Genomic DNA, 18,749 nt, shown 5'->3' on the forward strand with positions numbered 1-18,749 from the left:
AACGTGGGCGGACATTGTGGCTGGGAGGGTTGGAGGTTCAGCGGCTCCATTGTCCAGCTAGTAGCTCGGGTGGGGGTTTGGAGAATTGGGCATGACAGTGAAGATGGCTGGCGCTGACACTCCACATTTACAGTGCTCTTGGCACCCTAATGGATGGGGTGTTTTCTTAGGGCCTGTTGTCAGCCCTCAGGGCTCCATGGGGTGTCCAGCTTTGATGAGGTCATGGGGGGTCACTCGGTGTTGATGAGGTCAGCATGGGTCGTCCAGCTTTGATGAGGTCAGCTGCAGTGATAGTAGTGCCGGTGCAGGCCTGGGCCATGACCAAGTGGCAGTAATAATGGTCCTAATTATGAATTTTACCACCTGTATCACCGTAGACGAAGTCAAGTTATCCCGACTAGACTGTTGTCGTTGTTTTTTGTTGCCTGCTGTTCTATTCTCTCTCCTCTTTCCACTCACCCCAATCGATAGGGGCAGATGGCCGCCCACCCTGAGCCTGAAAAGGTGCAGTATATTCTGCTGGATGTTACGAGTTTTTCCTCACTGCTGTCGCCTAGTGGGGTTGTTGTTTTCTATATAATTCTGTATAGAGTTATATTTTGTAAGGTCTTAAACCTTAAACACTGTAACATGCCATGATATGACGTCTGTTGTGATTTGGTGCTAATCAAATAAAACTAAATTGAACTGAATCAAAGTCTTAACAAAGTCTGTAACTTTGTTCTTGAGGATTTGTGTCCTCTTACGCAGTAAGTCCTTAACCCTGCAGTTACTCATTTTCTTTAGCTTTTTGTGAGACACTTTATTTGATAGCATACAGTTGCTTATTTACAAATTCAGCGCATTTGGGCATTTTTTTTTAATTTCACAATTGTTCAATGTCATTTGTTCTCCCTAATCAGCCTGTTTTAGTTTCCACTAACTCCTGAAAAGAAAAAAACATCTGGCTCTTTTGTTGCAAAATGCTCCACTATGTTCACCATCTAGTCCCCAACTGTGACTTTATGGTATTTGGTATTGAGCAGATATAAATGGGGTTCTTCAAGCATTTTGCTGAAAATAGCTGCCTGCTGCAGGAAAAAAAAAAAAAACTGCCACGAGAGCAGTAAAAGTGAACCAGAACAGTAAAGTTGCAGGCAGCAAAAGACTCCATAGACACTATAAAAGTCCATAGAGCAGAGGGGATCTGCAGAGACGGGTGTAAATTCTGTGGTTTTGACGCTACAAACCTCCCATTTCACTCTGCACTGAGTTATTTGACCCATTGTTATAGGGAAAATATTTATTATATCAGCTTCAACAATTGTTGTACTGGATGTCGTCTGCATTTTACCAGATAGGACATTATATCTTATCTGTGGTGAGACGCACAGAAGGTTCTATTTAGGATCATCCAAAAGGAAACAGTGCATCCTTGTGCAGGTAAAATAAAACTGCCTCGAAGCGACTGCTTTAACAAGCTTTTAACAAACTGGAATTTTATGATGACGTCTGGGAACTAACTTGGCAGCAGGACTTCGTCACCACCCTTCAGTGACCACTGCAATTCAAATCGCCCATGTAATTATGTCACCTACATGAAGAAGGCACTCTTTGAAAAACCCCTACTTTTTTAATAGATGGCAGAATATATATATACAATGTGAATGTCTGTGGGCGGTGAGTGGTGTGAGGACACATTCACACTCAGGTGAGTTTGGCAGCTTAACGTTTCACTGTGTGAGCTGGTTTGATCAGTGTTGATTAGCACATGTCGATGTCACCAATGTATCATCTAACTCTAAATCAACACAAAAGGTGCAGTATATTGACTTGTGGTTGGCCAGGCCGTGTGTGTGTGTGTGTGTGTGTGTGTACACGTACGTACGGGTGGGCACGCTGTGGGCAGTGTTCGGTGGGGCTTGGAGCCACTCAACTAATGGGGCAGCTGGCACAGCCTCAGAATCCATCAGGCCTCATTACAGCTCCTGTTTAGTTACAGTCCTCTCTTTCTTTCCTCCCCTCCTTCTTTCTCTCTTCACTCCAACCGCCCCACCCCTCCCTTCTTTTCCTCTGCCACCCATCCACTCAGCCAGCCCTGTGTGGCATGTACCTGCCCTGCTCCCCCCCCCTACACTGGAACATACATCATGCCTCCAGACAGAGTGGCCATCACAGCTGGCAGCTCTCACGCTGATTGACTTGGCACTCGTGCTGACTCAGACACCAGGAGAAGCATTTTTTGGAGAGGGAGTCATGTTGGGGTGTAGTCCTCGAGGAGTGATGGGGGCCGAGGGGGTTGGGGCGGAGTGGTCCTTGCTAACAGTTGGCACAAATGGGAGTGTGTGTGTGTGTAGGTGGGGAAACTTCAAAATCAGCACATTGAGTTTTTGTTGTGTTTTTTTTTTTGGGTTTACAATAATGGCACCACCTCCTCTATCAGTGCCCTGTGTGTGTGTGTGTGTGTGTGTGTGTGTGTGTGTGTGTGTGTGTGTGTGTGTGTGTGTGTGCTCGCGCTTGCTGAGCGAATGATTGCAGACATGTCAGACTCTTTTTCTTTTTCTTCTTCTTCTTCTTTGCTTATCTTCTTGTCTTCTCTCCGCCCCTGTCCTCTCCCTCTTAGAAAGCAGCAAAGCTTATGGTTGTGGTTTCATTACACTGTTTGTTTTTCTCCCCGGAGGCTACGGATCATTAGTGTTATTGATGGACACTCAGCACAGTCCCGGAGAACAGACCAGGACAGAGCAGAGCAGTTCGTGCACATGGTTTTAATATGACGAGCCTAATCAGGACAGGCGTGGTGGCAGAGCTGCATGCAGTCTGGTATTGAAATCATCTCGTTCTCTGCTCATGCAGTAGATTAGAAAGTAGCTCATCAGGCCGTCAACTCAGACAGATAGAGTGGGTTTTGCAGTTCAGGACTCAGATACTGCTGGAGTAAAACTATAAATATATTCATCAGCACTGGACGATTTAAATGTACTTTATTTCAGCTGCATTTCATCATAATCCAGTCATTCATGTGCAATTATCCCAGTAGAACCGGAGAGTTATTTACTTTTCCACATTTAGTGCCATCCAGTGGTGGAAGTAGCAACGTACAACTTTCGTGTAGCTGCAGATTCAGTTTTGAACACTTTACTAGTACCAGTAACTAAGTAAAAATATTTCATTATAAGACAAATTATACAACTAACTGCTTTTTTTCTGCTTAATTATACACACATGCAACTAACGTCCAGGCTTACGAGCGGTCAGACAAGCTGACACATCCCTTCTTTAGTGTGGGAGAGTTCCTCGATATACATCTTCCTGCAGCCATCGACATTTAACATTTATTTTTCCAGGCAACAGCCGAGCAAATGGTGCAGGACGTGTTGAAGTGATTTTCCCCCTCGTGCTTTTATCTGAGCCGACAGCTTTGTCAGCTGGAGTTCAAAACAGCGTGGCCCTCCAGGAGATCTGGTTCAACGCAGAGGGACAGAAATTATCTCCTGGACGTGAAGCCATGGCAGCAAAGTGATAGAATCTCTTTTTGCAAAGAGTGCCGCATGCTTAATTACAGAGAAAAAGTACCCACGATGCGATCTTACCTTTTACGGGCTATTTCATCGCCACTTTCCTACACCCTGCTCCCCTCTCCTTTCCTCCAGATAACCCAACAGGGATTTTTTTTTTTTTTGCCAAAAGCATTTTAACACAAAGAGCATTTGTTCCTGCACTTGTCATAAAAGAACATAGAGTGAGCTCAGGTTGTTTTCCAATGTGCACTGTAAATCAATAGAGAAACCCCCTGCGACATCATGTATCTGTGTAGTATTAGTACTAGACTGGAGCAGCTGTGCAGCACTGTGGTTAGCACATACAGGTCTTGGCTTCGACTGCATCTACTCGTTGATCTTACCATTCAGGTAAATTCTGTGCCAGCTGTTCATTCGTGGCACTGCTCTCCGCTGTGGCACCCAACGCAGCGTGCTGACGCAGCAGTGCAGTGGCCACCCAGAGCTCCGTGGATCGATGGCCTCTTCGGGCCAGTTTGACTGGAAACAGGTGTGTGTCATCGGAGGATGAAGGCCTGACTGATAAACATTATTGGAGAACATCTGCTACTTGTCACAACACAAGGCGCATTGGAGCACCTCGGTGCATCCATCAGCTCCACCAGAGACTGTGTGTGTATGTGGGGGGGGGGGGCTCCAACCTCCGCTGGTGGGCCCATTCACCCATCACTCACCCCAGGTACTGGATGCAGGGAGCATGCTTGGTCCAGGCACCTGCCTGCCTCTGCTGGACCACAGCCATCTTCAGAGGATAGAAGAGAAAATGCTCCAGTGCACCTGAAAAATAACTCCAGGATAACACTCTCTCTCTCGCTGTGACACCCCCACCTACAGAGGAACGAGCACATACACACACCTTGTACCACTGGTGCACGGTGCTCAAGTGCCTTCCACTCACCCACCAGCGTGACCTTAACGCTTGACCCTTCTCTGGTTGATGAGAGACGTCTGGTAGTGGCCTAGGACAAAAACACACGCTGACGTATCCATGCACTCACAATCCCATAGGTCTCTATGACAGCTCCAACCTGTCCAGAGTACACCTGCACCTCCCCACCCCTGCACTCAGGGATCACACAAACCACACGATGCAATGTTGCATTTAAAGCTCACAAATCAAAAACAAACTGTTACAAGCAGGTGTCTAAAAATGTTTTTTGTGATTTATTTGATGTATGGCTCATTTAGCTTCGTTTTAATAACCACAGATGATGAAGACACGTAACAGAGGAAATAAAAACACAAGAGTGGGATACTGCAAAAAAAAAAAAACAACAAAAAAAAACTGAATTTAACAAATCTATCTAAACAAAATGTAACAACAGCACCAATGATGTAGATATAAAATCCAGTCGGTTATGACTGATGACTGACCTGAGACTAATACAGTTATGTACAAACTGAATCCCCCTTTAAGTCAACAGTTACTAAAACAAAAGTAAAATAAAATCCAACCGTCGTGTTCAGAATAGTTGCACAAACACAATTTTGAAAAGATGCTGCTCTGGATTGTCTTATGTAGGAAGTGTTTTGTTGTAGGCAAGCACGTTAAGACATAAATAATTATTCAAAGCAGAGTATATTTAAATATTTTAAAATAGATTTGGCATCTTTATCACAAAACATTTTCTATTTTAACATTTATTTTTCCATTGAACCATATTTTTGTTGCTCACATGTCTCTGGCTGTCTGTCTGTGTGGAGTGGTGTTTTATTTTTTTACTATAAGCATATAACCCACCCATACATTTCTAAATCTGTTTTAAGAGCGTTTAATTTTCACCAGAAAAATGCTTGGTATTCTGTTTTGCTAACCATCAAGTTTTTTGTGGACGCACGAAGAAAAAAAAAAAAAAACGTTCTCAAGTGACGAGGTCTCCGAATCAGTCGCACATCGTGTCCAAATGCCCTGAAGAAAGAAAGCGAACCCTCAACAATGCATTAAATGTCAAAGAAAACATATTTACTCTATTCATGTGCATTGCTAAGAAGTCTGCATAACCCCTTCAGGAGAGTTCATGGTCTTCGGAGGGCCCCTCACACATCAGGTCCACTTGCTGAAGCTCCAGGCTCCGTGATGGTGTCTGACAGCGGAGTAACAGTTTCACAAAACATATTATTGTACCAGTATCACCTCTACCAAGATGATCTTAGTAAAGCTTCCCCAAGCCAAGTGCGCTTGAACAGGTCTGCACCTCTTGCTTGGGTTATGTGGTTTTCCTGCCTGCTCTTCTCTTTCTCTGGGATACGGAGAAGTTCAACAGTCCCGGGGTTTGTTGTAGCAGCGCTGAAAAGGAGTAGGGGAAAAAAAAAAAAAGCAAGAAGACATCAGCACAAACTGAAAATCAAAAGCAAATGTTCTGGGGTTTGTGGAGGAGAAGTAACTGGTACGCAGTCTCCCGTGCGCTTGGCTTTGAGGAGGTAAAACGAAGACAGGCTCAAGCCTGGCGTCATGCTGGGTGCAGATTAAAATAACTGTCAGGAGACAGGAGAAGCTATCGAGGAAGACGGGGTGAGGCGCAGAGTGATGGGGCTCAGCCTATCACACTTCATGACATAGTATTTCACTAAAGCGGGTTGAGCTTTACAGCCCATGACCCTGTGTGTGTGTGTGTGTGTGATAATAGGAGCTTAGGTTTACCTTCACTACAGGTGGGGCCCAGCCGGTTGAGCGGGCACAGACATCGCCCAGTCACCCCATCACAGCGGGCCCCATGGAAACACCGGCACACCAGGGAGCAGTCAGGGCCGAAGCGGTGTCCCCCACAGTCTGAATGAATTAACAAAAAGGAAACAGACTCGGCATCAGAATTACAGGGACGTGTGTTTCTGCTAACTGTTCGAGTTCCCTCAACGTGACTTCTACCTTTTTCACATCTCTGTCCTGTCCTTCCAGGAGGACAGAGGCACTGTCCGGTCGACGGGTCACACGGTGCCTCAGCAGCACACTCACACGTGTGTTCACAGTTCAATCCAAAGCTGCCAGCTTCACATGCTGAATACAAAAAAAACACACACACACACACAGAGTCACAGGTAGAGCCAGGTCTGTCTGTCTGTCTGGAGCCTGTAACTGCCTTTTAGCTGCCCTGCAATGCTCTGTCATATCTCCTGCTGGGACTGAAGTGGCCATTTAGGCGCTCACACTGCGGCTGAGAGCCCCCGCGAGCAGGCGGGAGGGCACAAGGATGTAACAGGAATGCATTAAGCAGTCAGGAAACACCTGACTCTCATCAAATAACCAGCCTCCCTGTCTGCCCACCTACCTGCTAGCCTGTCTGTCTGCCTGCCAGAACACACTCGGGATTTTTTTTGGAGATCTCTTATTCATTCATGATCATATCTGACTGTGTACATTGCAGCTGGGCATCCAGCTTTTTTTTATTAGGGCACATGCTTGTGGCTGTGAGCACAGCGATGGTGTGTCTCTCTCCATGATGAGTTTTAGCAGAATGAACCTTTAGATAGCCATATTTACATTTCCAAGCAACATACAAGTAAGATACAAAGCAAGCTAATATCTAATAATAAATCTGAACTGTAGGGTCTAATCTTTCTGATGTTGAAAGGGGGAAATGTGCAGCTTGTCTCCTTGAGACAGAGGAGATGTGGTCGGTAACATATATACTCACGTCTTTGACACTGTGGCCCTTCATAGCCTGGTGGACACACACATTGGCCGGTCACATGGTCACATGTCTGGCTCACCATACAGTCACAGGTTTGGGCGCAGTTTATCCCGAAAAACCCTGAGGGGCATCCTGGGAGAAACACGAGAAACTGAGTTTAGGTGCAGAACACTTGCAAGGTTAAAAACGACTATGTAATTATATCAGAGACATCGCTGGTAACCTTGTTACCATGTTGTTCGTTTGTATTACAGAGAGTTTGCCTACTGTGTTGGCAGGCGTGGCCGTAGTATCCAGCAGTACACCTGCAGGCGCCGGTAAAACGGTCACAGGTCCCATTGTTGTGGCATGGACAGTCGTGTGCACAGTCGACACCGTATTTTCCCGGTGAGCAGACTTCACATGCAAACATACACACACATAACCGTATAGTAAATTCCAGCTTAATGCAGTATTAAGCAGTATTATTGATTATGAATAAATAGTTTATACATATTATTGCATTCTGCGCATCCAACATTGGAATAAAACCCTCTCCAGAATTTACAAGTCTTGAATTAAATCTAAAAGTCTGCATTTCTAGTTCTTAACCGCTTCATTTCAAATCCACAGTGATACTGCACAGATGGTTATAGAACAGTTTGAGTTATCGTTTTATTGCTTCTAACTTTTTGATTTCTGCAGAAATGAGTTCTGTTTTGTTCACTTTGATTTTTAACTGTGGTGCCTGCTGCTCCTGCAGTCGTACCTGTATCACAGCGGGGTCCAGTCCAGCCCAGTCCACATCTGCAGGATCCGTCCACGGGGTCACACGGACTCCCGTTCTGACAGCTGCACGTGCTTCTGCATTGCAGCCCGTAGCGCCCCCTAGGACACGCTGAAGGTACATTGAGATAACATCAGAACTTCGGGCCCTTCTGCTCCACTCAGCAATCACAACAATGGGTGGAACACACAGATAACACACTGTGCCCAGTGAGTGCTCTGTCTATCTGTCTCTTACACACACACACACACACACACATACACACTAACCGCACTCATGTTTATTTAAGCAACAGTTCATTAAAGAGATCCCAAAGTAGTCTAATTTGGCGCTGATATAAAAGAATAATCATGTTTCTTTGGGTAATTTAGATCGGGAACACAATAAGCGAGCCGTCTTTGATTTCCCTGTTTATTTATTTGCTTCCTTGCCAACTTCAGCGACATGGAACACAGAGAACGAGCTACTTGTAGGTTTCTGTAAACATTCAACAAGAGGGCCATAAGAGGCGGTATGTCCAAGTGCATGCAGGAGGCTAAAGAAGAGAACAGTTAACACAAACAGCGCTGGAAAGCCCCCGCTTGCAATCCTGCTGAATTGCTGATAAAGGGAGCGATTAAGAAAAGCCAGCTCTGCCTCTCTTTCCCGGGAAAACGGCTCTGTGATCATCAGAGGCCTCACACTAAGGAAATGAAGGATTGCTGCTTAAATATACAGTACAAGAATGTAGAACATGCATGCAGCCTCGTTTACTCGCTGTTTCTCACTTGCCAGTTAGGACTCTTATTTCTGTCAAACCCATTATGGCCAATGGTTCCCACTGATGCATGTCAGCGTCAGTGGGAACTCTCTGTATACTCAGAGAATGGTCGAAGATAGAAGACTAAACACAAATCAAGTTTGATATTGGGGATACCTTCTTCCTCAGCGCTGAGCAATAAATTGTCTATTGTCAATTCAGTGGAGAAATATTTTTTCTTAAACTTTAAGTGTCAGAATGCTTCCTGTTTACAATATGGCTGTAATTAATATCAGAAACAAGAAGGACTGATGTGTCCCAGCTCCCCAGCTCCGCAGCTCCCCAGCAATCAAAGTTACCTTGTTGGCAGGACTGTCCCATCCTACCAGGGGCACAGATACAGCTCCCCGTCGCTGGATGGCACCGCCCTCCTTGCCCACAGGAGCACAGCTTAGCGCAGTCCTTCCCGTAGTACCCGCTGAGACAACCTGCAGAAGGAAAATGATGCCTTAATCCACACACGACCCTTTTTCATTCTGAAGTACAAGCAGGTGCAAAACTTACTTGAGCTACAGTCGGGTCCGATAAAGCCGGGGGGACAGTAACAAGCCCCCGTCCTGAAGTCGCAGCGGCCGCCGTTGATGCAGCTGCACCTGGACTTACAGTTTGGTCCAAAAGTCCCAGCTCGACATCCTGAAGGCAAACAGAGCGAGGAGGGAAGGAAGAGGAGAAAAAGAGGAGGGAAGGCCGTTGTTGTTTGTGAGTAAAAGAAATGATATGTGAAAGAAAGCACAATGTATAGTGAGTGATATAAAAGATACACAACTTACACTGTGACACACAGAGAAGGAAACTAATTAGACCAAACATGTACCCAGCTTCTACATTCTACCACAAATCCTACATGAACACATGAATAGTGGCACATTTCTCATATTATACGTACGTAGCTCACAGCGCGCGCCGTAGTAACCAGGTAGGCAGCTACACTTCCCCGTCACAGGGTGACACTGCTCCTGGTCTCCTGAACACTGGCACAGCTGGCTGCAGTTTGGGCCGAACATACCAACAGGACAGGCTGAGATGATCCATGCAGGAATATATCACATAAACAACAGTGGGAGCATTTGTTGAAATTCAGGAGGAAGTGGGCAGTCAAAAAATGAATGAGCACATGTTCAATTATTACACATTTTCAATGATGCACAGCTAGTTTTGGTTAAACTGAAACAGCAGGCAGAGTCTAAAACATGCACACATTCAGTACTTTGGGAGCAAAGACAAAACAAATGTAATTTTCCTTACTCAGATTATTCTGTAAACATAATGGAACATTCAGTATTGAAGAAAGAAAAAACTTTCCCTGGTGCCCGAACCCAAAACGGACACAGAGGGACATTTTTCACACGCGCATTGTGCATACATACGTATATGCTCATCACAATAATGAATGGGCTCCACAGACAATCAGTCATAGCAAACAAGATGAATCTGTGAACCGAGTATGTTTTCGGGTGAGACCGCGGCACTCAGCTACTCAGTCAGGCAGCAGCAGGCAGCATGGGGGACAGATAAGAAAGGACTCCAGACTAAAGAGGCAATTACGGCACTGTCATTATGCATGTCTGCCTTCCAAAAGCCCTTATCCGCCGCCGAGGAGACAAAAACAATGCCTTCTGTTTTACTTGGCAACCGGTGTGTAACATTTATCAGATGTCTGGGGAGTGTGTGAGGAGAGGAAGGGAGCTAAGGTGGTGAGGGGGGGGACAGAAGGAGCGGTGAAGCTGCTTGTTTAGTCCTAAAGGGTACGGTCTAAATAATGAAACATTAGCATAACGCCCCATGACAGTGAGGCTTTAGTGTCGGTGCAGAGTACATTTCCTGAAATTGAATAAATGATAATCTTTCCCAGGAGGATGAGGAATAAAGAAAATGATCATTAGTATTAACGGACGGACTCTTGGTGATCACTTCAATCCCATGATGCCTTTCCTTCCTGATGGAAGTGCTGCGTTGCAGTGTGACAGTGTTTCCATCAACAAACAAATAGCAGTGATGTAGGTACAGACTTTCTGAAATCAGTTAAGGACATTTGTGAAATACATATAATAAATTTTTATTCTTACATTTCTCACAGCCGGGCCCTGTCGTCCCCGCTGGGCATCCACAGCTCCCTGTCTCATGGTGACAGGACACCCCAGCTTGGCACTGACAGCGGTGGGCACAGGAAGCTCCATAGGACCCTGGGAGGCATGCTGGGGGTGGACATGCACGTGAAGGCACACAGTAACAGTTTACTCCCATGTTCAAAGCTCCTCTATTGTCAGTTTCATTCAGTTGCAATTTCCTCTGTCCTGTACACACTTACGTCCGTCACACCTGGCTCCTCTCCAGCCTGGCTCACACTCACAGCGGCCTGTCACGTGGTGGCAACTTGAACTGTGGACACAGTCGCACCTCTGCTCACAGCCTTCTCCAAAGAATCCCTTAGAACAGGCTTCAAACGAAACACACATGCATTTGCATTCAGAACACACACACGTTAGAGTCTGAGAAAAAACTTTTTCAGTTAGTTTTAAGGGTCCAGGAGCAAATGAACCTTCACTTTTATTTTACTTTACAGACATGTCAGTAAAGGTGACAGTAACAGTGATACAGGGCGTCCTGATGGTCACCTGACTGACAAAGCTCTCCCGTCCAACCAGGCTGACACACACATCTTCCTGTCACTTTATCACATCTCCCTCCATTCACACAGCCGCAGGTCTGAGTGCACTTCTCTCCATAACGTCCATCCTCACACTCTAGGAGAGACGGAAAGGTCAACATAAATTAAATCATTTGCCTCACGAATACAATACCAAGACACTGAACTGTGAAGACGAAGGGCAGAGGATCAAATGTTTGGTCTCATGCTCACCTAACTCACAGGCGGCTCCAGTCCAGCCAGGTGGGCAAGAGCACTGGCCAGTCATGACGTCACAGGAGCCTCTATTTTGACAGAGACATTGTCCAGAACAGTTTTCCCCATACTGCCCTGCAGGACAAGCTGTTCTCACACACATAACACAGAACAGACTGTAGTGAATGAGTGAAACGTAAAACGAGCAAATCATTAAGACATGCACATTTAGTATACTGTATACATGTATTGATTATGAGAATCAAATATGAAATATGATTTTAATACGTTGTAGAAATAAATGTCATCAGTGGAGGTCTGGAACACAGAAATGTGGTTTGTAAAAAGGTTCGTCATGATGTCAGATTTCAGTGGTAAGAAAGTAGCAGCAAATACAGTTTGTTGACAGCTTCAGTCATGGTAATTTTATGGGAGTGAGTGATGAGCTACTCACGCAGTTGGCAGCTGACTCCGGTACACCCGGCTGTGCAGCTGCATCGCCCTGTGACGTGGTCACACCTGGCCCCATTCTGACACTCACAGGTCTGATTGCACTGCTCTCCATAATGACCCTCCGGGCACTCTGCCCCACGCAAACCACACACACACACACACACACACACGATCAGGAACAGCAGACACGGTAGCAGCATATAGACACAGTCGGTATAACTTTAAAAGCCACTTCAGATACTGTACATTGCTAATGTATGAGACTAAAGGGATGAATGACATTTTTGGACGTTAGGGTTTTCAGCACACGCACACGTGACATATTGTAAATTTCTCCTCACCGATCAAAGTGCAAGATGTCATTTGGAGGCTCGCAGGGAGGAAAATGCGCTAATGATAGAGATGCATCATTAAGTCATGCTAGTGGCTTTCTGCTGACTCTGGCTTTGGTAGTTAGGACCACAAAATGGCTGTGGCAAGAGGAAAGTCTTGAAAAAGGCTGCAGAATGACAGACTAAGAACTTTTAGTGGGCATTTCACTGGATTCATTAAAACAACGGCATGAAATCCTCAAGAACCTTTAGCACAAAAACCCTGATTATAAGCAACTTAAAGACTCCTCTAAGTTATATTCTCCCTTTCCTAATGTTGATCGCTATAAACACGTGGGTGCATGTCTCCAGAATAGAGCTCAGTTAAACCATGTATGCCAAGGGGCTCCCTGCTCCCCCCCTCCTCTCTCCACCCTTACCCATCCCTAAAAGAGTCACTGGAAAGGTCTCATTATAGAGATAATTGTTCGCAAACACATCATAGTTGTGTTTAAGGGGAGGATGTCGTGATGGGCTGCAGTGAGGGCCTCCCTCACACCCCGTTTTAATGATGTGGCTTCCATTACCCAGAATGCAGTGTGGTCCTGCCCAGCCGGCGGTGCATAGACAGGCTCCTGTGATGTGGTGGCAGCGGGCACCGTTCCTGCACTCGCACATCTGGCCACAGTCAAGACCGTAAAAGTCGTCCGGGCACACTGTGGGCCAAGATAAAACATCTGACTGGTTAGAACTGGCAGCTTCACAAAAGAGGAGAGGAAAAGGTTTAGATGCCATTTTTTTATTTAGTCCTCCCTATTCCCTTCCCCATCTCTCGCTCTCTTCTTCTGCTCCGACTTTCCCTCTCTGTCTTACCACCTACTGAAAATACCAATATCAAATTGCAGTACCACGCTGCGGCTGTTCATTTGCAGAGCGTCTGCGTTAGTTAAGTGAGCTCATGTCCCACATGTGTGGTGAATCTGGGCCACATCAAAGTTGGCGGCGGCTCGGATGCCATTCCCATTTAGAGGGGAGAGGGGGGGGCACGGAGAGAGCCGGTAATTAGAGCACCTGCTGAGTCCACAGGCCTCACCAATACACTGATACGCTGCAAAACAAAGTCAGGTTACTGTGGCACTCTGACACACGCAGGCACACGCACCTCCAGCACCGCCGCTGATGCAAGGAGATATCTGCGTAAGAGTCTGTTTCCCATTCTCGAGCAGAGCCAGAGAGATTGTTTAAGTGTGTGTAGAGTCAATTGACACTCAGAGAGTTTGGCAAACACGGTTTCTCCTGTCCACAAGAACCTAGCTCGAGGCTGCAGGATGAATGAACCTTTCCACTACTGGGATGTAAATATTGTCTGTATGCATGACTTCACCAGAACAGGAAAGAATGACTGTTTATCCACGGCCTCTTTTTTGATTGCTCAATTTGTCACTGAAGAAATCACAGCCTAACTCAAACATAATAGTCCATAAAAATTCTCTCATTCTGGCCTTTATTTACAGGAATGATGCTCTTGAACTGCCAGAGCTCGACTGATCAACAGCCGTCGCAGACGTGTCTCTCGTCAAGTAGCCTCTTCTGTTTTCTGTTGCAGTACTATGTAAGAGTCTGGCGAGGCTTTGAGACTGTCCCAATTATCTCAACAGCCAGCCGTGTTTCATTTAGTTTATATACTGCCTCTTCTATCTATGAGGAAAGTAGTGGGCCATGTTACCAAAGAAAGGCACAAATTGGGAGCGCAACAGAAATGTGTAACTTGGTGGTTTTTTGTATTTGAAATGCCACATTACCTTACTCGGGGTATATTTTATGCATCACACCCTCCCTCTCTAGCTCCAGTTGATGATGCTGTCCACTCCTACTTTTTCTGCCTCAGGGCCTTAAAATGGGGAAAAGTATCTTTCCTGCTCAGCAGTTTCTGGCATGATCATCACTATGTTCCCACGCTGACAGTATGACGTCTTTGCCTGCCTCTGTAGTGGTTAGAGCTGTAATGTTATTAAAGTTAGCCCACTGAGGATGCTGTCATTTTAACCCAGCTGTACATTAGGCCTGTGGTGGTGCTGTAGCGAAATCACTGCTTTATTGTCTGTTGTTTATTATTATGATAGCAGCAGGACCATAGCAACAAGCTAGTCCTTCAATCCTGTGGGAAAATGCTGCAGAAATATGTGAGTCGGACATATTTATTTACATGCGAAACAGTGGCTCAACACATGATGTTAAAATGTAAGCATTAAACATCTCATGTGAGTGATGCTCTCTTTCAGTGACGTTTTTAGACCAGTCACAATAATCAAATCAGCTTGTTCTAACATGTCCCTTCCTTTTCAAACCCATCAGGCACCACACAATGGCTATAATGACACAAATAAATGGCAAAGTTTGTAATTTGTTTATGCCAGCAGGGGGCGCCTGGTTTCCATCTTCACCACAGAGCAGCGATCTGTCATCTGATATTAGTACAGTGTCTGCTAGAGTTTGTAAATGCAGTCTCTTCCCTTTGAGTCTCTGTTTATAGGTGGGCACAGAAGATTCGGTCCACCACACACATACACACACACACACACACACACACACACACACACACACACACTGTGCCATCGCTGAAAGACTCCATCTCTAGACTAAATGAGCTTTTTAGGACAGGAGGATTATTTCCAGATCCCTGGTTGTGTAAGAGCCACTGCTGTCAGCCCAGAAAGCAGGTCCAGGGACCACACAGCTGGGGAGAGCAGACCACAGAAATAGAGCGGATAGAGAAAACGCAGAATAGGACTTCCTGGTGCTATTCAGAGTCTACACACTGAAAGAGGACAACACAACGACAACAACAAAACAACCCAGTTTCTTCAACAATAACGCGGATGTTCAATGCCAATCAGACTTGGGTTCTTTTTACTGCGACCAAACTATTTTGATGCAAACATCAAAGCTGGAGACCAGAAACAGAGCATGAGCCATGTTAATTGAAGAAGTGGTGTAGCGCGGGACCCATGTCAGCACAATGCCCCGTTTCCTCTGACAAAACTTTACTGAAGTGTTTAGCATCAGCCTCGGTGCCACAAGAATGCTCAATGAAACAGCCTTTTTGCCATAGTAACAAGCTTTCTGAGCCTCGTAGAACCAATTATTTCTATGAATAACAACATATAAGCCAGAGCATGGATGAAAATCACCCACGTAGACTGAGAGGGAAAGTCATGTCTTTTCATTTAAGTTCTGCGAAACAGATGAACTAGAGAGATCTGGTCCTTCTCACAGCGCAGGCCTCTTCCTGACTTCTCCTGAAGGAAGAGGCCCAGCAGAAGACTGAGAAACTGGACACCTATGAGTGAGGGGGAAAGGCCTTCAGAAAACAGAATCTGGTCAGAGCGATAGCCCTATTTCCACAGCAACATCCAATCAGAGTGACGTCTACGTCTAAGGCCATTACACTGTTATGACTAGGGATGTATAGATCTGTTCTAGTGTGACACATCCATGATTTACGATGCCTCACATGCTACGAAGGCGGTAAGAGTTTCTGGACGGGGTAGTATACTTACAGTAAATCTTGGATTTTGTATTGACACGAGCCAACTTCAAGTCAAGAGACTATAATCAAGAACAAATCTATTATGTTGTTAAGACTCTTTGACTGTTGGCATATCTTAAACTTCACGACAAATATCCCAGTGATGAGATGAATATTAGTTACATGAAGGGTTTTCTGTGGCACAGGGATTAAAAAGACTCTACAGTCTATGAAATACATCTAACCCAGGATGACTAATACAAATTATATATTGGGTTTTGTGTGGTTTTAAAATGATTTTTCCCATGACATTACAAGGGCTATCTGATGATTCATTGAATCTGTGGCAGAGACGAAAAAAACTCAGAAGAAGATCCTGCAGCGCCCTCTACTGTCCTAACAGCTGAAGATCAATGTGAAATCAAAATGATGCTAAATAAAAATCAAAAATAACAAACAATTCAAAGCTCTGTGGATGCTTATAAAAGCCGCTGCCTTCAGAATCTGTTCAAAAAATGTAATGAGTAATTTCACAGTTTAAATTGAACAGAATTCAAGATTACAATCCAGATTGGTCCCTAATTATAATAAACATGTAAATGATATGAACAACACACATTAATTACAAATATAATTAATGATACTCTTTATCCTCACTGAATTAAGTCAGATAATAGAAATAACAGAAATGTTCGTGGACTGTGTTATGTTTCTGCATAGGTGTGAAAAAGAGGAGATGAAGAGTTGGTTATGTGTTAGTGAGAAATCTTTGATTACTAGTGTTTATAAATCTTTATAATGCTCATATACTATATATGAATGACTATCCATCCTTAATTGTTTGGCCTCTGAAAGGTCTCAGGAGTGCTGGAGCATATCCCAGCTGTCATCAGGTAAGAGGACAGGTCACCAGTCCATCGCAGGGCAGACAGACAACCATTCACACTCACACTTACACCTATAGGCGATTTAGAGTCCTTGCAGTCCTTCTTGCCATGATGCCACAGTGTTTAGAGATGTAAATGATGGATTAATGATGGTTTAAATAACTCCAACTCAAGCAGGCACCTTAGTTTGGTCACTAATAAAAGTAAAAAGAAATCTTACTTTTTTCACAGAAGGTTCCAGCATATCCAGGGGAACACGTGCAGGCCCCACTCACATGGTCACAGAGGGCTCCATTTTGACACTGGCACCGCTGGGCACAGTCCTGCCCATAACTGCCCTTCATACACTCTGAATGAAACAACATGTGAACATAACATGATGAACATATAAGCAAGGCAAATATCAGGAGACAATTTTACAATATGGCCTTTATTATGTTAAATATTGAATCTTGATTCCAAACCCTAGAATCAAATAAAAAACGTACTACAATAAAACATCTTGAGATCAAATTATTTATTCAATTGGTTACTTTCAGTATTGAGAACTCAAAAGATGTTATAAGTGAGAATCACCTCATGGTGGCAGCATTTACTAAGCTATATCTTGAAACTGGGCTGTAGAAGAAGTTACCTACTCTTTTCACAGTGCTCCCCAGTGAACCCGGCTTCACACACACACTGACCAGTGACCGAGTCACATCCCAGAGAGCTCTCCTGGCATTGGCATTTACTGAGGCACCCTTGACCCCAGAAACCAGACTCACAGGCTGTGAAGGTCAGAAAATGTTGCGCACAGGATATTGTTGATGAAATATGTTAATGTGATGCTCTTTGTGTAACATTGATGACTTAGTGATAACAATTATTAAAACACAAGTTCTTACGAGCTGCACAGTCGTGACCTCTTTTGCCAGGAGGGCAGACACAGTGTCCAGTCTGTGGGTCACAGCTGGCATCAGCGTGGCATGAACAGTGCATTACACAGCCTGGTCCATGATAACCCAGAGGGCACTCTATGCAAACAGACAGTGATGGTTAAGTAGTTCAAACAGTACTAGACAGACACCTTCAATCTCAGCATGACTGAAACGCACCATTTTGGCAGAGGTTTCCAGTGAAGCCTGGCTTGCAGTCACAATCTCCATTCTGCTTGTTGCAGGATCCTCCGTTCTCACAGTTAGGACATACAGAGTGGCACTTCAACCCCCAAAAACCATTAGGGCAGTCTGGGGAGTGTCAAGTATCTCTCAGATTAACGCAGCAGTAAGCCATAAAGCCATTTATGTGTGAAAAACTTGGAGGAGAATGTACTAAATAGGTTTCTGAATGTTGTAAATCTCATTCTGAGGAAGTAATGGACCAAGGATGGGTTTAGTCAGAGAAGCAGAAAGAGCACATACACCACATTGTTCAGTGGTCTAAAGATAATACTGATGCTGGACTCTCTTCACGTCTCATCACATTTCTTCCCCCTATACGCAACAAAACCATAATTAATATTAAAGGACAATGTGACAATGTAAGCATACCTTCCTGACAGGATGGTCCTGTCTTCCCTGCAGGACAGATGCACTGTCCAGTCACGGGATCACAAGGAGATCCTCCGCAGTCGCAGGTCAGACGACAGTTTTCTCCATAGCTCCCAGCTTGGCAGGCTAGCACCACATCACAAAATGAAAAACAGAGACTGATGTAACACAATGGTCACAGTATGACACCAGAAATCCACAAGACAGCATTTCACAACATTGGACACAAATGTCTTAAGGGATAAAACAGCAAAAATGAACTTTTAGAGCAGCTCAATCATTTTCTGTTTGTTTATTCAGGCTCTGCCAAAAGCCTCTGCAGCAGTAGCTGAAGTAAATCGCCCCTGTCACGACCTGGCCCTCAACTTCAGCTAACAACAATCAGATAATGTGGATGACTTTTTTTCCCTATTTGGTTTTGACAAACTGAGCAAGCCTAGGCTTGGACTGTGCATTAGTGCT

At 44.8% G+C, this 18,749-nt stretch overlaps 1 protein-coding gene across 1 annotated transcript in view; it reads right to left on the minus strand.

Annotated features, from left to right (window-relative positions):
* Positions 1-4,699: 4,699 nt before the first annotated feature.
* The window catches only part of zgc:158328 (EMI and FXa_inhibition domain-containing protein), a 43,430-nt gene continuing 29,380 nt past the window's right edge, over positions 4,700-18,749 (minus strand). The window contains exons 19-39 of the mRNA XM_026342019.2: positions 18,288-18,413; positions 17,853-17,984; positions 17,643-17,771; positions 17,394-17,525; positions 16,976-17,104; positions 12,927-13,055; positions 12,030-12,158; positions 11,594-11,722; positions 11,349-11,477; positions 11,042-11,170; positions 10,800-10,928; positions 9,620-9,751; positions 9,238-9,366; positions 9,033-9,161; positions 7,917-8,045; positions 7,436-7,564; positions 7,172-7,300; positions 6,406-6,534; positions 6,181-6,309; positions 5,735-5,826; positions 4,700-5,623 (exon numbers count right to left, since the gene is read on the minus strand). Of these exons, the coding sequence (XP_026197804.1) occupies positions 5,747-5,826; positions 6,181-6,309; positions 6,406-6,534; positions 7,172-7,300; positions 7,436-7,564; positions 7,917-8,045; positions 9,033-9,161; positions 9,238-9,366; positions 9,620-9,751; positions 10,800-10,928; positions 11,042-11,170; positions 11,349-11,477; positions 11,594-11,722; positions 12,030-12,158; positions 12,927-13,055; positions 16,976-17,104; positions 17,394-17,525; positions 17,643-17,771; positions 17,853-17,984; positions 18,288-18,413 (2,537 nt within the window). The 3' untranslated portion in view covers positions 4,700-5,623; positions 5,735-5,746. The remainder of the gene's footprint in view (positions 5,624-5,734; positions 5,827-6,180; positions 6,310-6,405; positions 6,535-7,171; positions 7,301-7,435; positions 7,565-7,916; positions 8,046-9,032; positions 9,162-9,237; positions 9,367-9,619; positions 9,752-10,799; positions 10,929-11,041; positions 11,171-11,348; positions 11,478-11,593; positions 11,723-12,029; positions 12,159-12,926; positions 13,056-16,975; positions 17,105-17,393; positions 17,526-17,642; positions 17,772-17,852; positions 17,985-18,287; positions 18,414-18,749) is intronic.

The sequence above is a fragment of the Anabas testudineus genome, chromosome 13, assembly GCF_900324465.2.
Source record: "Anabas testudineus chromosome 13, fAnaTes1.2, whole genome shotgun sequence".
NCBI classification, from domain to species: Eukaryota; Metazoa; Chordata; class Actinopteri; order Anabantiformes; family Anabantidae; genus Anabas; species Anabas testudineus.